General features: G+C 41.9%; 1 protein-coding gene across 3 annotated transcripts in view; it reads left to right on the forward strand.

Annotated features, from left to right (window-relative positions):
• GNA11 (G protein subunit alpha 11) overlaps nucleotides 1-23,602 on the forward strand; it is a 142,557-nt gene that overhangs the window by 87,993 nt on the left and 30,962 nt on the right. For all 3 annotated transcript variants that reach the window (XM_073547500.1, XM_073547484.1, XM_073547492.1), the window contains exons 2-3: nucleotides 22,125-22,309; nucleotides 22,542-22,696. In XM_073547500.1, coding sequence (XP_073403601.1) covers nucleotides 22,163-22,309; nucleotides 22,542-22,696 — 302 coding nt within the window. In that variant the 5' untranslated portion in view covers nucleotides 22,125-22,162. The remainder of the gene's footprint in view (nucleotides 1-22,124; nucleotides 22,310-22,541; nucleotides 22,697-23,602) is intronic.

Consider the following 23,602-nt stretch of genomic DNA (forward strand, 5'->3'; position numbering starts at 1 on the left):
AATCTGAAATCCTATTATGTAAAGCGGGATTATCTAATGGCTGCTGGTGACCCAGAGCTGTGTAAGTAAGTGGCTTGGCTCTGGACCCGACAGCTTATTATGGTCTTATTGGTTTTGTGATTTATTTTGATTGGCTAAGGAACATTGCCTCCCACACTCTCTGTAAATAAAACCCCACCCTTTATAAAAAAAAAGACGACTCGCCATTGAATGTGAGCATCACCTTAAGACCTTTCATGTTACATACTGTGGGTGCACACTGAAGGAGTACTCCAAGTCGCTAAGTCTGCTCGGCTTTAACAGTAACATCTGGTTTGGCAAGTGTATAATGTGCAACTTCTAGAAGAATAAAATGATCAGATTTATTGAGCTGCCTGCACATCATGTCAATTTAGGCTTTAGTGACATTAGACTGAGGCCTGATTAACAGATCGCAGCATTTATGTTCTCTAGGGTATGTGCCCGCGATCAAGAATTGCTGCAGTTTTGAAACTGCGTTTTTATGCAGCAGTCAGATGTTACAGAATAGTGGATGGGACTTCTAGAAATCCCATGTCCACTATGCGTGCATCTACACCTGCTGATCACCAGCGGACACTTGACATGTGACGTGTGCCTGTCAGGACTGCAGCATTTCGATTTCTCTTGGGGAGATGCAAGTCACTACAACAGAAATGTTATCAATAGAATGTATTGAATGCGGTTAAATCCGCTTGGTTCTGTGAACACATACAGATTTACCTGTGTTCAAGAGAACATAGCGTTTTGGACGCAGCAAAAATACACTGCTACTTCCAGATCGTGGGCACATGGCCTAAGGCTACAACCATTAGAGAGACTGTAGTAATTGAGTGCATCCGGTATACATTGAACTTTCTAATAAGAATGTATGCAATATGCTAACAAGCTTCTTTTAGTAGTGCTGCATGCATACAAAATGTTGTTTTTCATTACATCTGTAGTAGACGGCAGCAAAAAAAGGCGTCTTTAGCTACGAAGTCTAAGGGTAAGTTCATACGTTTTTGTAGCGTTTTTTTGGTACATCTTATTATGCTAATTTTCAGCTGCTTTTTTTCATTAGCAACGAGGCCGATGAGATTTCAGAAATGTCATACACACGTTTTTTTTTTTTTTTTTTGTTTTTTTTTATGATCAGGATTTTGTGGTTTGTAGCGTTTTTTATACATAGAGCATGTCACTTCTTTCAGCGTTTTTGCAGCGTTTTTCACCCATTGACTTGAATGGATGGTGAAAAAACCGCTGCAGATATGCTGGTTGACTTTTCTTGCAGCATATTTGCTGCAGAAAAGTCAAGGACATCCGGATGTGACATCACTCGGCCCTGCTACATCTGGCAGGCTGAATGATGATTCCATTCAGCCTGTCATCCTGCTGAGCGGACCCGAACCCTATTCATTTGAATGAATGGGGTTCAGGTCAATACAATACAGTGTTTGACACGCTGTCAAAAGACAGCAGGAGCCTGCAGCTGTGATCGGAGGTATGAAATTTACCTCCGGTCACTGGTGTCAGATGATGGGACTACTGCATCATCTGACACCTACAGCCGCTAATTGCAGTGAGAGCAGGAGCAGTGGATGGGAGTATTCATCTGCCGCTCCTGCGTTGTATATAACAAAAAAAGGCGCGGGGTCCTCTTTTTTTTTTTTTTTTTTTTTTACCCACCAGACGAAACTTACAGCTGGGGGCTGCAACCCTCATCTGTCAGCTTCAGCAAGGTTCTCAAGAATAGAGGGGTCCCCACGCTGTTATAATTAAAAAAGTGTGGGGACCCCCCCCATTTTTGACAACCAACCTGACTAAAGCTCACAGCTGAGGGCTGATATTCTCAGGCTGGTAAGGGGCCCTTGATCTTGGCCCCCCACAGCCTAAAAACAGCAGCCCTCAGCTGCCCAGAAAAGGCGCATCTATTAGATGCGCCTATTCTGGAGCTTTGCCTAGTTCTTCCCACTGCCCTGTAGAGGTGGCAAGTGGGGTAATGAGGGGTTATTGTCACCTTGCTATTGTAAGGTGACATTATGCCCAACTTAGTAATGGAGAGATGTCAATAAGACACCTATCCATTACTAATCCTAGAGTTGCTAAAGGGTTAAATAAACACACACAATAAGAATAAAGTCTCTTAATGAAACAATACACCCCACATTTTTCCCATCTTTATTAAACTGCTATTCCAATGTGGAAGCACTCGTTCTCCTGCAAAAAAATTAAAATAATAATCCAACAATATCCCATACCTGTCCGGCGTACAGTCAAGTCCCATGGCGTAAATCCATCTCGGGGTTAATCCGTTTACAACCAGGAGCCGTACTAATGCGTCTTCTCCCGGCTGTAAACTACTGGGGAATGAATGAGGAGTGGGCGCAGACTCAGTGAGTAGCGGTGACATCATTCAGTCTGTGCTCGCTGCCGGCATGAACTCCTGTGACCTCAGCACCGGCAAGCTGCGAGCACAGACTCGGTGATGTCACCTCACTGAGTCTGTGCTCGCTGCCAGCCTGACCTGAGGTGAACTCTTCACCGTGGGAAAATGACAGTGAAGCGGGTACCTCAGGTAATCCATCCATCCCATCCCACCAACCCACCATCCACCCCATCCCACCATTCATCCCACCATCCACCTCCCCTGTCAGTGTGATTTTTACACCGTCCCCCTTCCCGGTCAGTGTGATTTTTACACCGTCCCCCTTCCCGGTCAGTGTGATTTTTACATCGTCCCCCTTCCCGGTCAGTGTGATTTGCATTTGAATTGCCGGCTTTTCATAGGAGGTACGTTTCTACAGGAAGCTTTTTTTTTTTTTTTTCTCTCTGGTGGCGCTCAATTTTATTAGCTTGCACAAAGAGACACAAAAAACGTACCTAAACCTGCATTTTTGACTCAGCTTTTTTCCTGCCAAGAAATCACGCTTTGCTGCAGATAAAAAAGCAGCAAAACACCCTGTGTGAACGTACCCTAAAACTTTTGGTACAGTTTTTTTTTTTTTTTTGTCTTTTTATCGGCAACTATTATACGCTGTACATTGCAGGTAAAAAAAAAAAAAAAGGGGTCAAATAAAAGGTTGTTCATTCCCCCAGTTAATGTAAAAGTATCTCCATATTTAGTATGTCCTCTTCACTTCAGCTGATCTATAACCAGATGTTCCATTATAAATAGATATTGAGGCTGAGATGTCAGAATAATTTAATTATTCTCAAATTAAAATGAGTTTATAATGAGTCCTTCTAGAGCAAGTTTGAGACATTTCATAAAGGATTTTACAGCCTTTCTGATATGAAGGGTCAGTTAGTAAATCAGTCTCATCACAACAGATGTATTTAACTAATAATGACAAAGTGGCATAAATTAACGTTCTTGGTCCTGTCGTGAATTTTTTTTTTAAGCACTATTGTAAATTTACGGTGCACGCCCAGTTCCTAACTGGCAGACATAGCTGGGGAGTGGGAGAAGGCATGAGCAGTTTACATCTGCTTCTGTCTCCTATTTTTCCAGCTACATAGTGCTCAATGAGCGCTATGCAGCAAACAGAACGATGCTTCGTTAGGACCCGGTGATCGTTGGGTATCTGCGGGGCATGGCAGAGGTCCCGAGTCATAGCACTCCCATATCAGCATGGCCAGTGACTTATGTCACTTGAGTTGGCTGTTTCCTTCCATAATTGAGGCTTCCATGGATGTCAGTTACAAGGGAAAAAATGAACGATAAAGGGGGGAAAAAATATTCTCGAGAGCTTTTATTTAACCCCTTAACCCCCAAGGGTGGTTTGCGCGTTTATGACCGGGCCAATTTTTACAATTCTGACCACTGTCCCTTTATGAGGTAATAACTCTGAAACGCTTCCATGGATCCCGGTGATTCTGGCATTGTTTTCTCGTGACATATTGTACTTCATGTTAGTGGTAAAATTTAATTCATATAACTTGCGTTTATTAGTGAAAAAAACGGAAATTTGCCGAAAATTTTGACAATTTCGCAATTTTCCAACTTTGAATTTTTATGCCCTTAAATCACAGAGATACAGCACACAAAAAAAAAATTAATAAGTAAAATTTAACATATGTTTACTTTACATCAGCACAATTTTGGAACCAAAATTTTTTTTTGTTAGGAAGTTATAAGGGTTAAAAGTTGACCAGCGATTTCTCATTTTTGCAACACCATTTTATTTTTACAGACCACATCATATTTGAAGCCACTTTGAGGGGTCTATATGATAGAAAATACCCAAAAGTGACACCATTCTAAAAACTGCACCCCTCAAGGTGCTCAAAACCACATTCCAGAAGTTTAATAACCCTTCAGGTGCTTCACAGGAATTTTTTGAATATTTAAAAAAAAAAAAAAAAAAAAATGAACATTTAACTTTTTTTCACAAAAAAAATACTTCAGGTTCAATTTTTTTATTTTACCAAGTGTAAAAGGAGAAATTGGACTGGAAAAGTTATTTTGCAATTCGTCCTGAGTACGCTGATACCTGATATGTCGGGGGAACCACTGTTTCGGCGCATGACAGAGCTCAGAATGGAAGGAGCGCCGTTTGACTTTTTCAATGCAAAATTGGCTGGAATTCAGATCGGATGACATGTTTGCAGAGCCCCTGATGTACCTAAACAGTGGAAACCCCCCCACAAGTGACCCCATTTTGGAAACTAGACCCCCCAAGGAACTTATCTAGATATGTGGTGAGAACTTTGAACCCACAAGGGCTTCACAGAAGTTTATAACGTACAGCCGTACAATTAAAAAATCATATTTCCACAAAAATGATCTTTTCACCCCCAATTTTTATTTTTCCAAGGGTAACAGGACCCCAAAAGTTATTGTGCAATTTGTCTTGAGTACGAGGAAACCCCATATGTGGGTGTAAATGACTATTTGGGCGCATGGCAGAGCTCGGAAGGGAAGCAGCGCCATTTGACGTTTTTGACTGGAATTGAGATCGGACACTATATCTCGTTTGGAAAGCCCCTGATGTACCTAAACAGTGGAATCCCCCCACAAGTGACCCCATTTTGGAAACTAGACCCCCTAAGGAACTTATCTAGATGTGTGGTGAGCACTTAGAATCCCCCCCAGTGCTTCACAGAAGTTTGTAACGTCCGGGCGTGAAAATAAAAAAAATCGTATTTTTTCCACAAACATGATCATTTAGTCCCCAATTTTTTTATTTTACTAAGGGTACCAGGAGAAAATGGACCCCAGAAGTTGTTGACCAATTTATCCTGAGTACACTGATACCCCATATGTGGGAGAAAACTACTGTATAGGCACACGTCTGGGCTCGGAAGGGAAGTAGTGATGTTTTGGAATGCAGACTTTGATGGAATGGTCTGCGGGTGTCATGTGCGTTTGGAGAGCCTCTGATATGCCGAAACTATTGAAACTCCCCACAAGTGACCCCATTTTGGAAACTAGATCCCCTAAGGAACTTATCTAGATGTGTGGTGAGCACTTTGAACCCCCAAGTGCTTCACAGAAGTTTATAACGCCCAGGCGTGAAAATAAAAAAAAATCATATTTTTTTTTCCATAAAAATGATATTTTTGCCCAAATTTTTTATTTTCCTAAGGGCAACAGGAGAAATTGGATCCCAAAAGTTGTTTTGCAATTTGTCCTGAGTAGGCTGATACCCCATATGTGGGGGTACACTGTTTGGGCGAACGGCAGAGCTTGGAAGGGAAGGAGCACCATTTGACTTATTCAACGCAGAATTGGCTGGAATTGAGATCAGACGCCATGATGCGTTTGGAGAGCACCTGATGTGCCCAAACAGTGGAAACCCCCCAATTCTAACTCCAACCCTAGCCCTAACCCTAATGGGGAAAATGGAAATAAATACATTTTTTTTAATTTTATTATTTTTCCCTAACTAAGGGGGTGATAACGGGGGGTTTGATTTACTATTTATGGCGGTTTTTATGTTTGGCAGCTGTCATACGCTAAAAGACGCTTTTTATTGTAAAAATAGTTTTTGCATCACCACATATTGAGAGCTATAATTTTTCCGTATTTTGACCCACTGAGTCATGTGAGGTCTTATTTTTTGCGGGACGAGTTGACGCTTTTATTGGTATCATGTTCGGGCACGTGACATTTTTTATTCCGATTTTTGAGACGCAGAATGAACAAAAAACCAGCGTTTCATGAATTTCTTTTGGGGGGTGCGTTTACACTGTTCCGCGTGCGGTAAAATTGATAAAGCGGTTTTATTCTTCGGGTCAATACGGTTACAGCAATACCTAGTTTATGTCATTTTTTTATGTTTTGGCGCTTTTATGCAATGAAAACAATTTTATATAAAAAAATAATAATTTTTGCTTTGCTTTATTCTGCAAGCTGTAACTTTTTTTCTGATGATGCTGTATGATGACTCGTTTTTTGCGGGACAAGATAACGTTTTCAACGGTGCCATGGATATTTATATGCGTCTTTTTGATCGCGCGTTATTGCACTTTTTGTTCGGCGGTATGATAAAACATTATTTTTTTCTTCGTTTTTTATTTTTTAAGAGGTTCGCTAAAGGGGTTAACTAATGGGACAGTTTTATAGGGCAGGTCGTAACGGACGCGGCAATACCAAATGTGTACTTTTATTGTTTTTTTATTTCCAAAAAATGAATTTATTAGGGAATATTTTTTTTTTTTTTTTTTTTTAAATTATTTTTGCACTTTTTTTTAAACTTTATTAGGTTGTCCCAGGGGGGACATCACTGTCCTGTGACAGATCGCTGGCATTGAAGAAGACTTCCTCTAGCCTGCGTTTTGCAGGCACTGAGGAAGCCAGCTCCCTGCTGGCCCCCGAAGGTCCCCGTTGCCATCTTGGATTCGGGGACCTGCAGGGAAGGAGACCCCCCCCCCGCAGGAGCGCTGCACATTGCCCTGCTGTGGGGGGCTCAGGGAAGCACGGAGGGAGCCCCCTCCCTGCCGATGCTTCCCTTTAACCCCCGATACACCGCGATCGTGTTTGATCACCGTGTGCAAGGGGTTAGACACATTGTGCCAGGTGTCAGCTGTGATAATCAGCTGACACCCGGCCACGATCAGCGCTGATCGCTATGACGTACTATCCCGTCCCTGGGAATTAAGTTCCAGGGCACATGGATAGGATAGTACGTCACATGGCAGTAAGGGGTTAAAATATATTTTATAATCTAGCTCTACACATCCATAATGATGTGGACAATTGAATAGGTCATGTGTGAAACATGAACGGTGTAAAAAAAAAAAAAAAAAGAAAAAAAGAGAAGAAGACCAGAACAGTCTTCTCACACAACACATTTACACAGGTTTCGGGAATAAAACACATCGTAGGAGTGTTTCTTTAAGCTATTGTGCAGGTAAATTGTGGAAAAACTGCAGATGTACACGGCCTTTGCAGTAACAAGCTACAACATGACCGTTTCATATGAAAGCAGCCTAAAGCCCGTAGAGGCCTAGTCATTAAGCCGTTAAAGTGAAGCCTTAACTAGGTTTTTTCTACCTAATCTGAGAGCTGCATAATGTAGCAGCAGAGAGCCCGATTCCAGAGATGTTACATAATTCACTTTGCATTTTTTTTATAAAATCACGGTGTTCTCTGTTGCAGATCTATCAGTTCTCTGGAGGCTCAGCTCTGTATAACCCCACCCACATCACTGATTGGCAGCTTTCTGCCAATCACTGGTGGGGGTGGGGTTGTGAGAAGTTCATGAATATGGAGGACTACTTGGATGTAAGGTTACTAGTCCACTAGGGATAATCTACTTATAAAATAGTGATTTATAGTGAAGCTAAAAAAATGCAGCCCAGTAAGTGATACATCGTTGGAATTAGGGTGTCTGTCTCTACAATATGCTACTCTCAGATTACGTGGAAAAACCTGGTGACAGATTCCCTTTAATAATGTACTGATGTACACAACTCGGTAGTTACGGTAAGGGTGTGCTCAAACTGGGCGTACAACATAGCCGAGTGCTATTTAGTGTTCTGTCTGCTAACACTTGGCCCACCGTTATACCATGGGGAACTGCAGAGCTGCCAATTAGACATGCAAAAACAGTGACAGTATGATCATCAGATGATCTGATCACTAGAGTTGAGCGATACCGTCCGATACTTCAAAGTATCGTATCGGATGGTATCGGCCGATCTTTAAAAAAAGTATCAGTATCGCCGATTCCGATACCGGAAGTCCCATTCAAGTCTATGGGACTTCCGGTATCGGAATAAGAAAAACCCTTTCCTGCCCTTGTACAGCCTCTCTGGGGTCTGTACGGGCCTTTCGGGGGGCTGTGCCGGCCTGCCAGGGGGTCTGTGCAGGCTCCGGTGGTCTGTGCCGGCCTGCCGGTGGTCTGTGCAGGCTCCGGGGGGCTGTGCCGGCCTGCCGGGGGGCTGTGCAGGCTCTGGGGGGCTGTGCCGGCCTGCCGGGGGGCTGTGCCGGCCTGCCGGTGGTCTGTGCAGGCATCGTCCGATGGGACTACAAGTCCCATCGGGCGATGCCTGCTACCATGACAGTGATTGACACATTAGCCAATGATGGGACAGTAGTAGTCCCATCATCCGGCTAATGTGTTAAATGTAAAAAAAAAAAATAAAAAAAAATTACATGCTACATACATGCTACATTCATACTACAGACTACATATATACTACATGCATGCTACATACATACTGCATGCTACATACATACCACATATATACTACATACATACTACATGCATGCTACATGCTACATACATAACACATATATATACTACATGCATGCTACATACATACTACATGCTACATACTACATATATACTACATGCATGCTACATACTACATGCTACATACATACTACATATATACTACATGCATGCTACATACATACTGCATGCTACATGCATGCTACATGCATGCTACATACATACTACATACATACTACATGCTACATACATACTACATATATACTACATACATACTACATACATACTACATGCATGCTACATACATACTGCATGCTACATACATACCACATATATACTACATACATACTACATGCATGCTACATGCTACATACATAACACATATATACTACATGCATGCTACATACATACTACATGCTACATACTACATATATACTACATGCATGCTACATACTACATGCTACATACATACTACATATATACTACATGCATGCTACATACATACTGCATGCTACATGCATGCTACATACTACATACATACTACATGCTACATACATACTACATATATACTACATACATACTACATACTACATGCATGCTACATACATACCACATACATAACACATATATACTACATGCATGCTACATACATACTACATGCTACATACATACCATATACATACTACATGCATGCTACATACATATTACATGCATGCTACATACATACTACATGCTACATACATACTACATATATACTACATGCATGCTACATACATACTACATGCTACATACATACTACATATATACTACATGCATGCTACATACTACATGCTACATACATACTACATATATACTACATGCATGCTACATACATACTACATGCATGCTACATACATACTACATGCTACATACATACCACATACATACTACATATATACTACATGCATGCTACATACATACTGCATGCTACATGCATGCTACATACATACTACATACATACTACATGCTACATACATACCACATATATACTACATACATACAATACATTCATACAATACATACATAGACATACAGTACATGTAACATACTTACCAATACTTGTCACATTGTTCCCCGAAGCCATTGTCTTTTCCGGAATAAATATTAACATAACAAACCACAAAAATACTCACCCACGATCCGAAGCAGTCCACGAGTGTGTCCCACGACGATCTTGGGTAGAGAACTGCAGCATCAGCTGTTGCTGCCGTTCTCTACGGGCTGCAGGAATCCAATGACGGAAGGTAGGTATCCTTCCGCACTGTATTCCTCCGCCACTTAAAAAAAAAAAAAAGTCCCTAGTCTCACTTTATGCCATTGCTGTGTGGGAAATTCCCACGCAGCAATGGCATAAAGTGAGACTAGGGACTTTTTTTTTTTTAAGTGGCGGAGGAATACAGTGCGGAAGGATACCTACCTTCCGTCATTGGATTCCTGCAGCCCGTAGAGAACGGCAGCATCATCTGATGCTGCAGTTCTCTACCCAAGATCGTCGTGGGACACACTCGTGGACTGCTTCGGATCGTGGGTGAGTATTTTTGTGGTTTGTTATGTTAATATTTATTCCGGAAAAGACAATGGCTTCGGGGAACAATGTGACAAGTATTGGTAAGTATGTTACTCTATGTTATATGTACTGTATGTCTATGTATGTATTGTATGTATGTAGTATATATGTAGTATGTATGTAGTATGTATGTAGTATGTATGTAGTATGTATGTAGTATATATGTGGTATGTATGTAGCATGTAGTATGTATGTGGTATGTATGTAGCATGTAGTATGTATGTAGCATGCATGTAGTATGTATGTAGCATGCATGTAGTATGTATGTAGCATGTAGTATGTATGTAGTATATATGTAGTATGTATGTAGCATGTAGTATGTATGTAGCATGCATGTAGTATATATGTAGTATGTAGCATGCATGTAGTATGTATGTAGTATGTATGTAGTATGTAGCATGCATGTAGTATGTATGTAGTATGTATGTAGCATGCAGTATGTATGTAGCATGCATGCAGTATGTATGTAGCATGTATGTAGTATGTATGTAGCATGCATGTAGTATGCATGTAGTATGTATGTAGTATGTATGTAGTATGTATGTAGCATGCAGTATGTATGTAGCATGTAGTATGTATGTAGTATATATGTAGTATGTATGTAGCATGTAGTATGTATGTAGCATGCATGTAGTATATATGTAGTATGTAGCATGCATGTAGTATGTAGTATGTATGTAGTATGTATGTGGTATGTATGTAGCATGTAGTATGTATGTAGTATGCATGTAGCATGCATGTAGTATGTATGTAGCATGCATGTAGTATGTATGTAGTATGTATGTAGCATGCAGTATGTATGTAGCATGTAGTATATATGTAGTATGTATGTAGCATGTAGTATGTATGTAGCATGCATGTAGTATATATGTAGTATGTAGCATGCATGTAGTATGTATGTAGTATGTATGTAGTATGTATGTAGCATGCAGTATGTATGTAGCATGTATGTAGTATGTATGTAGCATGCATGTAGTATGTATGTAGCATGCATGTAGTATGTATGTAGTATGTATGTAGTATGTATGTAGCATGCAGTATGTATGTAGTATGTATGTAGTATATATGTAGTATGTATGTAGCATGTAGTATGTATGTAGCATGCATGTAGTATATATGTAGCATGCATGTAGTATGTATGTAGTATGTATGTAGCATGCAGTATGTATGTAGCATGTATGTAGTATGTATGTAGCATGCATGTAGTATGTATGTAGCATGTATGTAGTATGTATGTAGTATATATGTAGTATGTATGTAGCATGTAGTATGTATGTAGCATGCATGTAGTATGTAGTGTTTTTTTTTTTTTTTTTTTTTTTTTTTTAACATTTAACACATTAGCCGGATGATGGGACTACTACTGTCCCATCATTTTCTAATGTGTCAATCACTGTCATGGTAGCAGGCATCGCCCGATGGGACTTGTAGTCCCATCGGACGATGCTTGCACAGCCCCCCGGCAGGCCGGCACAGCCCCCCGGCAGGCCGGTACAGACCCCCACAGGGTGCACAGACCACCGGCAGGCCGGCACAGCCCCCCGGCAGGCCGGTACAGACCCCGGGCAGTCCACACAGCCCCCCGGCAGGCCGGCACAGCCCCTCGGCAGGCCGGCAGAGACCCCCGGAAGGCCCGAAATGACGGCGCATCATGATGCGCACACACCGCGCATCATGATGACGTCAGGCCGTCAATCAACTGAACTTCCGATTCCGATGCCGAATTCCGATATTGAAAAAATATCGGAAGTCGGTATTGGAATTCCGATGCAGCAAGTATCGGCCGATACTCGATACTTGCGGTATCGGAATGCTCAACACTACTGATCACACACACTCATGCAAGTCCATGGATGTGTGTGTGAAACACCCCAGACACAAAGCATGGAGAAATTAAGTTCTCCGTCTTCTCCACACCTGTTATACGATTCTCTCATGTGAAAAATCAGATCACACTAAGGTGACACATGGCTCAAACTCTCACAACAATTGATCCAAGTGACATTGGCATAATCGTTCCGATTCTCTTGCATGATCGAATCGACCTCTGCGTGCCCCCTGCCTAACAGTGTAACACAATTGCACTTGACTGTTTTTGTAAACCTGTCACACGTGGCTAAGACCTAGAAGCAGTTATTCCTGTATTATCTATGAACGACAGTCATGGGAAAAAAACCCTTTTTAAGTTTAATTTTCACAACTGCAGTATATTGGCAGTGGAAATGCGCAAGTGAAAATGCCTTGAAAGCCTAAATTACAGTGGAATGTAAGTTTGGGCAACCTCTAGTCAAAATTACTTTTATTGTGAAAGTTAAGCAAGTTGAAGACAAAATGATCTCTAAAAGGCCTAAATTTAAAGACCCCTTTGTGTTTAAATAAAAATAAATATATACATTATTTACATTTTAAAAATTACAAAAAAAGGAAAATGGGCAGACGCAAAAGTTTGATCTCTCTTGTAGATTTTTGTGCTCAGATTACTTTGACTAAAGGGACGATTTTGTGACACATCAGCGATCTCTCCAGCGAGATCGCTGTGTGTGACATCCAGCAGCGATCGGCCTCCCCGCGGGGTATCGCTGATCGTGTTGGATCGTCCTGGGCTATTTTTTCATCGCATCGCTGCGTGTGGCAGCGGGAGCCAGTGATGAGCGAAACCCGATGTTTACCCTAGATACCACCAGTGTGCCGCTCTGCCTCCACCTTCCGCCCTGCCTGCAGTGCACGCTGGTATCTAGGGTAAACATCAGGTTTCTAAGGGCCCCGCAGCCCTTAGAAACCCGATGTTTGTTGGTAACCAGCGTGCTCGCTGGTCCTGATCGCTGGAGGGGCTGTCTATGTGAAAGCTCACCAGCGATCAGCTAACTTTGTCCCAGCGATCCCATCCACGTCGGATCGTTGGTGGGATCGCTGGGATATCGTTATGTGTAACGGTACCCTAAGGTTTCAGACATTGTTAGGGTTATGGCTTGTTCATTATAATCGTTAGGAAAGGCAAGGTGATGCAACTTTCCCAGCTTTGGCTATGTTCACAAGGAGTTTTTTGCCTCTGCGGATTTTGTACCCCTTTAGGGTATGTGCACACGGTGCGGATTCTGCTGCAGATCCGCAGCGTTTCTGCAGCTGCGGGTCCGCAGCAGATTTAGGTGCGTTGTACAGTACCATTGTTTTCAATGGTAAACTGGTTAACGCTGTGCACATGCTGCGGATTTTTCCGCACGGTTTTGCTGCGGTTTACAATCCGCAGCATGTCAATTCTTTTGTCCAGGAACGCTGCGGTTTCACACCTCATACATTATGAGGTGTAAAACCGCAGGACTTTAGTCCTGCAGATTTATCTGCGGTTTTCACTACAAAATCCGCAGAGGCAAAAAACTCTGTGTGCACATAGCCTTATAAAAACCCAGCCTCCTCTAACCTAATACCAAAAAATGGCAGCCATGTGTTCTTCTAAGCAGCTACCTAGCAGTTTGAAAATAGTGGAGGCCCACAAAGCAGGAGAAGGCTGTAAGAAGATAGCAAAGCGTTTTCAAGTTGCCCTTTCCTCAGTTATAATTAAGAAATGGCAGTTAACAGGAACAGTAGAGGTCAAGATAAGGTCTGGAAGACGAAGCAAAATTTCAGAGTGAGCTGCTCTTGCGATTGCTAGAACCTGATTCTGTAGTTGTGGTACATTGTTCTACTGTTCGGAGACACCTGAACAAATATGGCCTTCGTGGAAGAGTCCTCAGAAGAAAACCTCTCCTGCATTCTCCATAAAATTCATCCTCTGAAGTACGCAAAAGAACATCTCAACAAACCTGATGCTTCTTGGAAACAAGTCCTGTGGACCGATGAGATTAAAATACAACTTTTTGGCCACAATGATTAAAGGTATGTGTGGAGGAAAAGAACATCATGCCAATCACTAAGCTGGGGGGTGGATCAGTCATGCTTTGGGGTTGTGTTGCAGCCAATGGCACTGGTAGAGTAAGGCCATGTGCACACGATACAGATATCCAGCGGATCCGCAGCGGATTTTACCGCGCAGAAACGCTGCATATCTGCATTGTGATGTACAGTAGCATGTAAGTCAATAGAAAAAAAAAACGCTGTGCAGACGCTGCAGATTTTTCCGCGCGATTTTCTTGTGGTTCAAAATATGCAGCATGTCACTTCCTTTGTGCGGTTTTCCACCTGCTCCATTCTCCAAATCCACAGGGGGAAATCCGCAGGGGAAAACCGCAAGAAAAAAGGAAGAAATCCGCAGGAAAAATGCAGGTCATTTGACCTGCGGATTTCTTCAATTCTGCGCGGAAAAATACACAGGGCCAAAAAGTCCATCTGCACTTAGCCTCAAGAATGGATTCAATGAAATTTTAACAAATTCTTGATGCAAACATAAAAACACCATCTGTATAGAAAAAGCTGAAGATGGCTTCTACAAATGGATAATGATCCTAAACTCACATCAAAATCCACAAAAGACTATCTCAAAAGGTGCAAGGTGAAGGTTTTACAATGGCTCTCAGTCCCCTGGTCTGAGCATCATTGAAAATCTGTGGCTAGACCTCAGAATAGCAGAGGAAGTAAGATGACCCAGGAATCTCACAGAACTGGAATAATTTTCCAAGGAAGAATGGATGGATGAAAATGCTTCAAACAAGAATTGAAAGATTCTTGGGTGGCTACAAAAAGAGTTTGCAAGTAGTGATACTTTCAAAAGTGGGTACTACTAGGGACTAACCATGCAGGGTGCCCAAACTTTTGCATTGACCCATTTTCCTTTTTGTAATCATTAAAATGTAAACGATGTGGGAAAAAATAATTTTTACCTAAAATACAAAGGAAATATGTCATCTTTAACTTTAGCCCTTTTTAGAGATCCTTTAATCTTCAGTTTGATTAACTGTTCACAATAACAGTAATTTTGACCAGGGGTGCCAAAACTTTTACATGCCACTGTAGCCGCGCTTTGTGTTTAACTAGGCTAGATTTTCCCTGCAGATATTCTCGGAGGCAGTAAAACCTGAGCAGAGTAGAGATGAGCGAATATGTTCGGAAAATGATCGTCAAACATAAATTTGGCACGAATATGGTATATTCGGATTCGTGAATTTTTCTTAAAAACAGAAAAAGTCAGTAACATTTGGTAAAGGATAGATTAAAAGCCTGCAATTCATGTGCCGCGTTCAGTAAAGTCAGTGTGACAGATTAGAATAGATATATGTACACACAGAATACATAAATATATAGATGTCAGTGACACACACATAATTTTTGTCAGAGCTGTATATACATTTATGAGACCACCACATCAAAACCCTGTCACAGGCAGCCCATTCTCCAGACCTGAACCCCATTGAAAATCTCTAGAATGTAATCAAGAAGGAAGATGGATAGTCACAAGCCATCAAACAAAGAAGAACTGCTTACATTTTTGAGCCAGAAGCAGAGTGAAAGACTGGTGGGAAGCATGTCAAGACGCATGAAAGCTGTTTTTTAAAGATCACGGTTATTCCACAAAATAAAGATTTCAGAACTCTTCCTGAGTTAAAACATTAGTATTGTTGTTTTCTAAATGATTATGAACTTGTTTTCTTTGCATTACTTGAGGTCTGAAAGCACTGTTTGTTTGCTTTTTAACTTTGACCATTTTTCTTGATCAGAAAAAATATATAAAATTTATTGCTTGGAAATTCGGAGACATGTTGTCAGCAGTTTATAGACTAAAAGAACAATTTACATTTTACTCAAAAATATACCTATAAAGAGAAAAATCAGACAAACTGAATATTTTAGTTTTATTACAGAAGAACGAGGGTTTCAGTGTAGTTAGGTGTTAAGATAGTATAACTGTGTTTGTGTTTAGTCTTATTTCTAATAAAGGACTTTATTCTAGATGTGTCTTTATTTACCATACAACTACAGTGGGGAAAAAAAGTATTTAGTCAGTCAGCAATAGTGCAAGTTCCACCACTTAAAAAGATGAGAGGCGTCTGTAATTTACATCATAGGTAGACCTCAACTATGGGAGACAAACTGAGAAAAAAAAATCCAGAAAATCACATTGTCTGTTTTTTTTCATTTTATTTGCATATTATGGTGGAAAATAAGTATTTGGTCAGAAACAAGCAATCAAGATTTCTGGCTCTCACAGACCTGTAACTTCTTCTTTAAGAGTCTCCTCTTTCCTCCACTCATTACCTGTAGTAATGGCACCTGTTTAAACTTGTTATCAGTATAAAAAGACACCTGTGCACACCCTCAAACAGTCTGACTCCAAACTCCACTATGGTGAAGACCAAAGAGCTGTCAAAGGACACCAGAAACAAAATTGTAGCCCTGCACCAGGCTGGGAAGACTGAATCTGCAATAGCCAACCAGCTTGGAGTGAAGAAATCAACTGTGGGAGCAATAATTAGAAAATGGAAGACATACAAGACCACTGATAATCTCCCTCGATCTGGGGCTCCACGCAAAATCCCACCCCGTGGGGTCAGAATGATCACAAGAACGGTGAGCAAAAATCCCAGAACCACGCGGAGGGACCTAGTGAATGAACTGCAGAGAGCTGGGACCAATGTAACAAGGCCTACCATAAGTAACACACTACGCCACCATGGACTCAGATCCTGCAGTGCCAGACGTGTCCCACTGCTTAAGCCTGTACATGTCCGGGCCCGTCTGAAGTTTGCTAGAGAGCATTTGGATGATCCAGAGGAGTTTTGGGAGAATGTCCTATGGTCTGATGAAACCAAACTGGAACTGTTTGGTAGAAACACAATTTGTCGTGTTTGGAGGAAAAAGAATACTGAGTTGCATCCATCAAACACCATACCTACTGTAAAGCATGGTGGTGGAAACATCATGCTTTGGGGCTGTTTCTCTGCAAAGGGGCCAGGACGACTGATCCGGGTACATGAAAGAATGAATGGGGCCATGTATCGTGAGATTTTGAGTGCAAACCTCCTTCCATCAGCAAGGGCATTGAATATGAAACGTGGCTGGGTCTTTCAACATGACAATGATCCAAAGCACACCGCCAGGGCAACGAAGGAGTGGCTTCGTAAGAAGCATTTCAAGGTCCTGGAGTGGCCTAGCCAGTCTCCAGATCTCAACCCTAGAGAAAACCTTTGGAGGGAGTTGAAAGTCCGTGTTGCCAAGCGAAAAGCCAAAAACATCACTGCTCTAGAGGAGATCTGCATGGAGGAATGGGCCAACATACCAACAACAGTGTGTGGCAACCTTGTGAAGACTTACAGAAAACGTTTGACCTCTGTCATTGCCAACAAAGGATATATCACAAAGTATTGACATGAAATTTTGTTTCTGACCAAATACTTATTTTCCACCATAATATGCAAATAAAATAAAAAAAAAAAACAGACAATGTGATTTTCTGGGTTTTTTTTTTTTCTCAGTTTGTTTGTCTCCCATAGTTGAGGTCTACCTATGATGTAAATTACAGACGCCTCTCATCTTTTTAAGTGGTGGAACTTGCACTATTGCTGACTGACTAAATACTTTTTTTCCCCACTGTATAGGATTAGTAATGAATAGGAGTCTTATAGACACTTCTCCATTACTAATCCGTTTGCTTGATGTCACCTGACAATACAAAGGTGACATCAAGCCCACAAATATGAACTCCACTTGCCACCTCTACAGGGCAAGTGGGAAGAGCCGGGCAAAGCGCCAGAATTGGCGCATCTGATGTGCCTTTTCTGGGCAGTTGCGGGCTGCTATTGTTAGGCTTGGGGTCAATATCCATGGCCCCTTACCAGCCTGAGAATACCAGCCCACAGCTGTTTGTTTTAGCAAGGCTGGTTGTCAAAAAATGGGGAGGACCCCACGCCGTTTTTAAAATTACTTTTTTAATAAGAAATATTGCATGGGGACCCCTCTATTCTTGATAACCAACTTTGCTAAATCTGACAGCTAAGGGTTGCAGCTCCCAGCTGTCAGTCTTGCCTAGCTAGTTATCAAAAAATACAGGGGAACCCACGCATGTTGTTGTGTTGAAATTATTATTATTTTTTTTTTTTTTTTTTTTTTTTTTATCCAATTATTTATTTACAGCGCAGGAGCAGCTGATGAATACTCCCATCCGCCACTCCTGCTCTCCCTGTTATTAGTGGCAGCAGGTGTCGAATGATGGGTCCAGTTGTCCCATCCACTGACACGTAAACTTTATACCTCCGATTACAGGTGAGCGCTCACACTGTCTTCTGACGTTATGGGAACCGCGGCTCTCTAACCGGCAGGGATGATTTAACCACAGATCAGGAGCACTACGCTGTCACACAGCGTGGGAAACGCCGGCTATATTCTGGAATTTAATCGATGAATAAATCTGCGACTATTGCAATTTTGATTGTGAGCCAAACCGAACATTGAAATATTTGCTCATCTCTAGTGCAGAGGGCTCATTATGGCTAGTTTTGTGCACGGCATTTCCATGTTGGCTGAACTTCATATCTAAGCTAGTCTAGGGCACACGAATCTTACTATAAAATGTCCTCTTGACAATTGGGGCCGGATTGTGGGGGGGGCCTCTGTCCTTTATTCTTCACACCAGTATTAAATAAGCTATTGATTTATAGCCAACATTCACACATGCCAGTAATGTTTCAACCCATCCTGGTTCATTTTCCCAAATTAGGTGTCGTTTTGTATCTTGGCATTTGTAATGCATTTTTACTTAAAGGAATTTCTGAGTATTCGCTTTGTTACCTTTTGGAGGCTAGCGTGGGCAAAAGTGTCAGGAAATGTACAGAATAAAAGCCAACACTTCTGGTAGGTAGTTTTGTGTAGATCAGAAATATATAAACTTCTCGGTTCTATTTAGAAGGGGGTGAAGAAAAAACAAAAAAAAAAAAAATTTTGTAATTTTTATTCTTTTTTTCAAGACCACAATCCGTGGGCTTCATGTATTAATGGGGTTCAGTGCTGCAGCATCATGTGGTGCCTGATGGGATGTCATCCCTTCCAGTGGGATGGCACCCTTCTGATCAGTCACCTGATTCTGGTTTGTGGCCCTGATGTCAGGTGACTGTAGACGGGATGCCGTCACTCACTTCCAGGCAGAGCCCACAGGAGAATTCGAGGTTTAACCCATAATGACTAGGGGTATTTCAGTATTTGCTTTTGTTTTTTGCTCCCCTTCTTCCCAGAGTCATAACTTTTTTATTTTGAGGGGGTCAATATGGCCATGTGAGGGCTTGTCTTTTGTGGGCAGAAGTTGTACTTTTGAACTACACCATTAGTTTTAACATATCATGTGCTGGAAAACGGGGAAAAAATTCCAAGTGTGCTGACACTGCAAAAAAGTGCAATTCCACAGTTTTTTTTTTTTTGTTTTTTTTTTACCATGTTCACTAAATGCTTAAACTGACCTGCCATTATGATTCTCCAGGTCATTATGATTATACATTCTCCTGTCATTATGATTGTGGACATCTGAGGTTGTGGGTTATAAAAGTCACCTAGACAGGTTAACGATGTAACTATTTTTATTCCATACATCCATGGCTGTACAACAAATCCATGTAGATTGCCAACATACAGTGTCCTCAGTCCACCATTTCTGAGATCGGTAGTTCCACTGACCCCGTACCAGGCGATACCCACTGTCTCCCCACTTTTGGTGGGCCCACAACTTTTGGTATCTCCAGCCGGTATAGTGTGCACACCGCCTATGTTCCTCCAGATGATGGATATGACGACCGTAGCTCATGGATACCCCTCCAGCCAACAATCAATCTCCAAAACTCCATAGATCATCCATCCATCCATCCATCCATCCATCCCTCCCTCCCAGCTTGGATCCTTTCCCATCAAAGTCCCTCCAACAACTGCCTGATTCAACCCATGTCTTTTTCTCCCTCCCCCTTAAACAATTTTCTTTAGCTCACAGAACAAAGCATATTCCATCACCTGGGACTGTATGTGAGACCCCCTGTCGTGGCGGATCCCCTGGGTCTACTATCTCCATCCACACAATGGGCCTAGGCTGGTAGTACAATGGATTGATAGGATGATTGCTTTACATTTACCTTTAGCAATCTACTGTCTGGCCTTAAGGGGGCTTCACGCATAGCGATATCGCTAGCAATATCACTAAAGCGTCACTGATTTTGTGACGCAGCAGCGATATTGCTAGCGATATCGCTACATGTGACACTTACCGCCGACCGGCTCCCCCGCTGCTCATCGCTGATCCCGCGAGAACGTCCTAGGCGACGAGTGCGGAGGACTTCATCATTGCCGCGTCTGACAGGTAAGTTACAACCGCTGCTGCATCACTGGTGAGATCTGCCTGTTTGGCACCTTCCTAGGCGACCATTTAGTGATGCACCAGTGATCCTGACCGGGTGATATCGTGGTCGGGATCGCTGGTGCATCGCTAAATGTAACGGGGCCCTTAGGTATACCAAGATCCAGCCTGCTTATCTTTCTCTAGTTACTGTCACTGAATTGAAACTGATGCCTGATGATGAACTGACGAGCAAGCAAATTACTAATAAAACACAACAATATCGCCTCCCCGCAACCGGTGCTCAGTGCTGGGAAAAGTCTCTCTCGTAGAGCTGTTGACTTCTCTCTACATCCATTTGACCTATAGTCTTTAGTAAGTGGCCATATTCTCACAATGATTCTCCAGGTCATGTCTAGGTTCCTTTTTTATCTAAGTGGTGAAATTTTTTTTCCAAAGGATTGTTTGTTTAAAAAAAAAAGAAAAGTTGCACCATTTTCCAATAGCCGTAGTGTCATTTTTCGTGATATAGGGGGGGAGGGCTTATTTTTTTGCATGTCAAGCTAAAGTTTTTAATGATACTGTTTTGGTGTAGATATGATCTTTTGATCACCCTCTATTGTTATGGTGACCCAAAAAAACTTACTTCTGCGTTTTTTTTTTTTTTTTTCCTTTTTTCTCTTTACGCCGTTTAGCGATCAGGTTAATTATTTTATATTGCTCAGGCGATTCTGAATGAGGTGATGCCAAATGTGTTTTTTTTTTTTTTTACTTCAATAGTTTCCATGAGAGACTAGAAGCTGCAGTACTTTGATCGCCACTGCTACACATCACCTGTGTGTAGCAGAAATGCTCACTTGCTGTGAGTGCAGACCACCGGGCGACGCTCATAGCAAGTGAGCATTTCTGCTACACACAGGTGATCTGATCATCGCCTGTGTGTAGCAGAGGCGATCAAAGTACTGCAGCTTCTAGTCTTAGTCAAACATGGAGGTCTGATGGAGACCTGGTTGTCATGCCGACCCATGATCATGTGATGGGGTCACCGATGGGCTAGATAAAGGACGCGCTTGCAGTAAGCGTGAGTTAAATTTCGCTGTTGGAAATTGACAGCGGCATTTAACTAGTTAACAGGTGCGGGTGGATCACTATTCCACCCGTGGCTATTGTGGGCACATGTTGGCTGTATAGATCTGCTGACATGTGCCCGAAAAAGTGTGGGCTCAGCGCCGGAGCCCGCACCAGAAAGGGGTTAAGGTCTTGTTAGCAATGTGCATGTCAGTGAATTTCATGCTTGGAGTTCATTGGTGTTTGAGTGAACATTGGTAACCTTGGGGCAAGTTTTTATGGTAAAATAAAGGCCATGAAAGTGAAGCCTGCCATAACTGCCTCTTTTGATCATGTTGTACTACAAGTACAGCTAGCAGTGGTTGTGCCATAGTTACTGTAGAATTACATAGTAGGCAGCCATGAGGTGGAGTAAGAGGGAGATTAGTTTTTAGTATGCCTGATTACTAGGGAGCCAGTTATGGTGGGCTCTGGTGTCCTGACGTTGCACATGGGCAGTTATGTGTAACTCTATTCTCTATTTGTCTTGTAGGTACAGGAGAAAGTGGCAAGAGCACTTTTATTAAACAGATGAGAATAATCCATGGGTCTGGTTACTCAGAAGAGGACAAAAAGGGCTTTACCAAGCTTGTATATCAGAATATCTTTACTGCCATGCAGTCTATGATTCGTGCCATGGACACGTTGAAAATCCCCTATAAGTGTGAGCAGAACAAGGTAAGATGTGTGTGATGTACTGATCGTATAAATGCCAGTGCTCCGTACCCAAGTATATACATGTAGATGATTCTGAATATTATGCCTCTAGCTTTATGGAAATTGCCCTGTCCATAAAATTGGCAAAGGCAGAAATAAACTCTATTGTATGAACCTGTGTCACGTACAGGTATGTGGTGAGTGCCATAATCCTGTGTGCTGACTGTTCCCTCACTTCTCTTTTTTTCCCCAGGCTAATGCGCTCATTGTACGAGAAGTGGATGTGGAAAGGGTCTGCACTTTTGAACAGCCATATATCAATGCAATCAAGAGCCTGTGGAGTGACCCAGGTATCCAGGAATGTTACGATCGGCGACGGGAATACCAACTGTCAGATTCAGCCAAATAGTACGTTCTTACAGGATTTTTCTTTGATTATTGGCATACATCCTTCTGATAGTTTTTTGATTGGAGTATCCTTTTATAACATATATTTCACAATTCCATTTTTTTTACACACTTTTATGTCCCAATTCATCAGTGATTACCCCAGAATTTTGTTGGAAATCGCTCTAAAAAGTTGCAAAATTGTTGTGCACAAATTTTGTGACTTTTGGGATGTTCAATCCATTTTGACCCAGCCCCTCCAAAATGGAGCTGAACTGAGGTGTGATGCCACAGATTGTTTAATTCATGACGAACTGTGGTATACCTTATGTACTCAGCCCTTATTTGAAATATGACTTCTTGCGAGGCGCACAGCACTTGTCAGATGCACCTTATTAATTTAATGGATGAGCATCTGACTCTACCACGCCTCCTCATTAAGAATGGTGTGAACATTGCCGTTCTTGGGAAAACTGTCACCCAGTTTTTGCCATTCCATCTAAGAGTAACAGGAAATAGGGAAGAGACCCTGATTCCAGTGATGTCTTTACTGGGCTGCTTTCTGCCGGTTTCATCTGTTTCTGCTGCAAATCTAGCAGTTCTCTGAATGCTGAGCTCTGTATGGCCCTGCCCACATCACTGATTGACAGCTTTCTGTGTGCTTTGGGCATAGGCAGAAAATGGTTATTCAGTAGTGCGGCTGGGGCTATACAGACCTCATGATTATGGAAGCAGGTTAACTAGTCCTCTCATAATAATATGCTGCTGATAAAACATCAAAACTACAGAAAGCTGCCCAATAAGTGACTTATTGCTGGAATCAGAGTCTCTTGTCTCTAGATTAGGTGGCAAAAACTTGATCACCAATTCCCTTTCAGGAGAATTTGCTAGAAATTTGAGTGTTTAGCCTCTTATGGCTTTCTAAGG

The sequence above is a fragment of the Dendrobates tinctorius genome, unplaced genomic scaffold (assembly GCF_039654945.1).
Source record: "Dendrobates tinctorius isolate UK_male_01 unplaced genomic scaffold, ASM3965494v1 ptg000011l, whole genome shotgun sequence".
NCBI classification, from domain to species: Eukaryota; Metazoa; Chordata; class Amphibia; order Anura; family Dendrobatidae; genus Dendrobates; species Dendrobates tinctorius.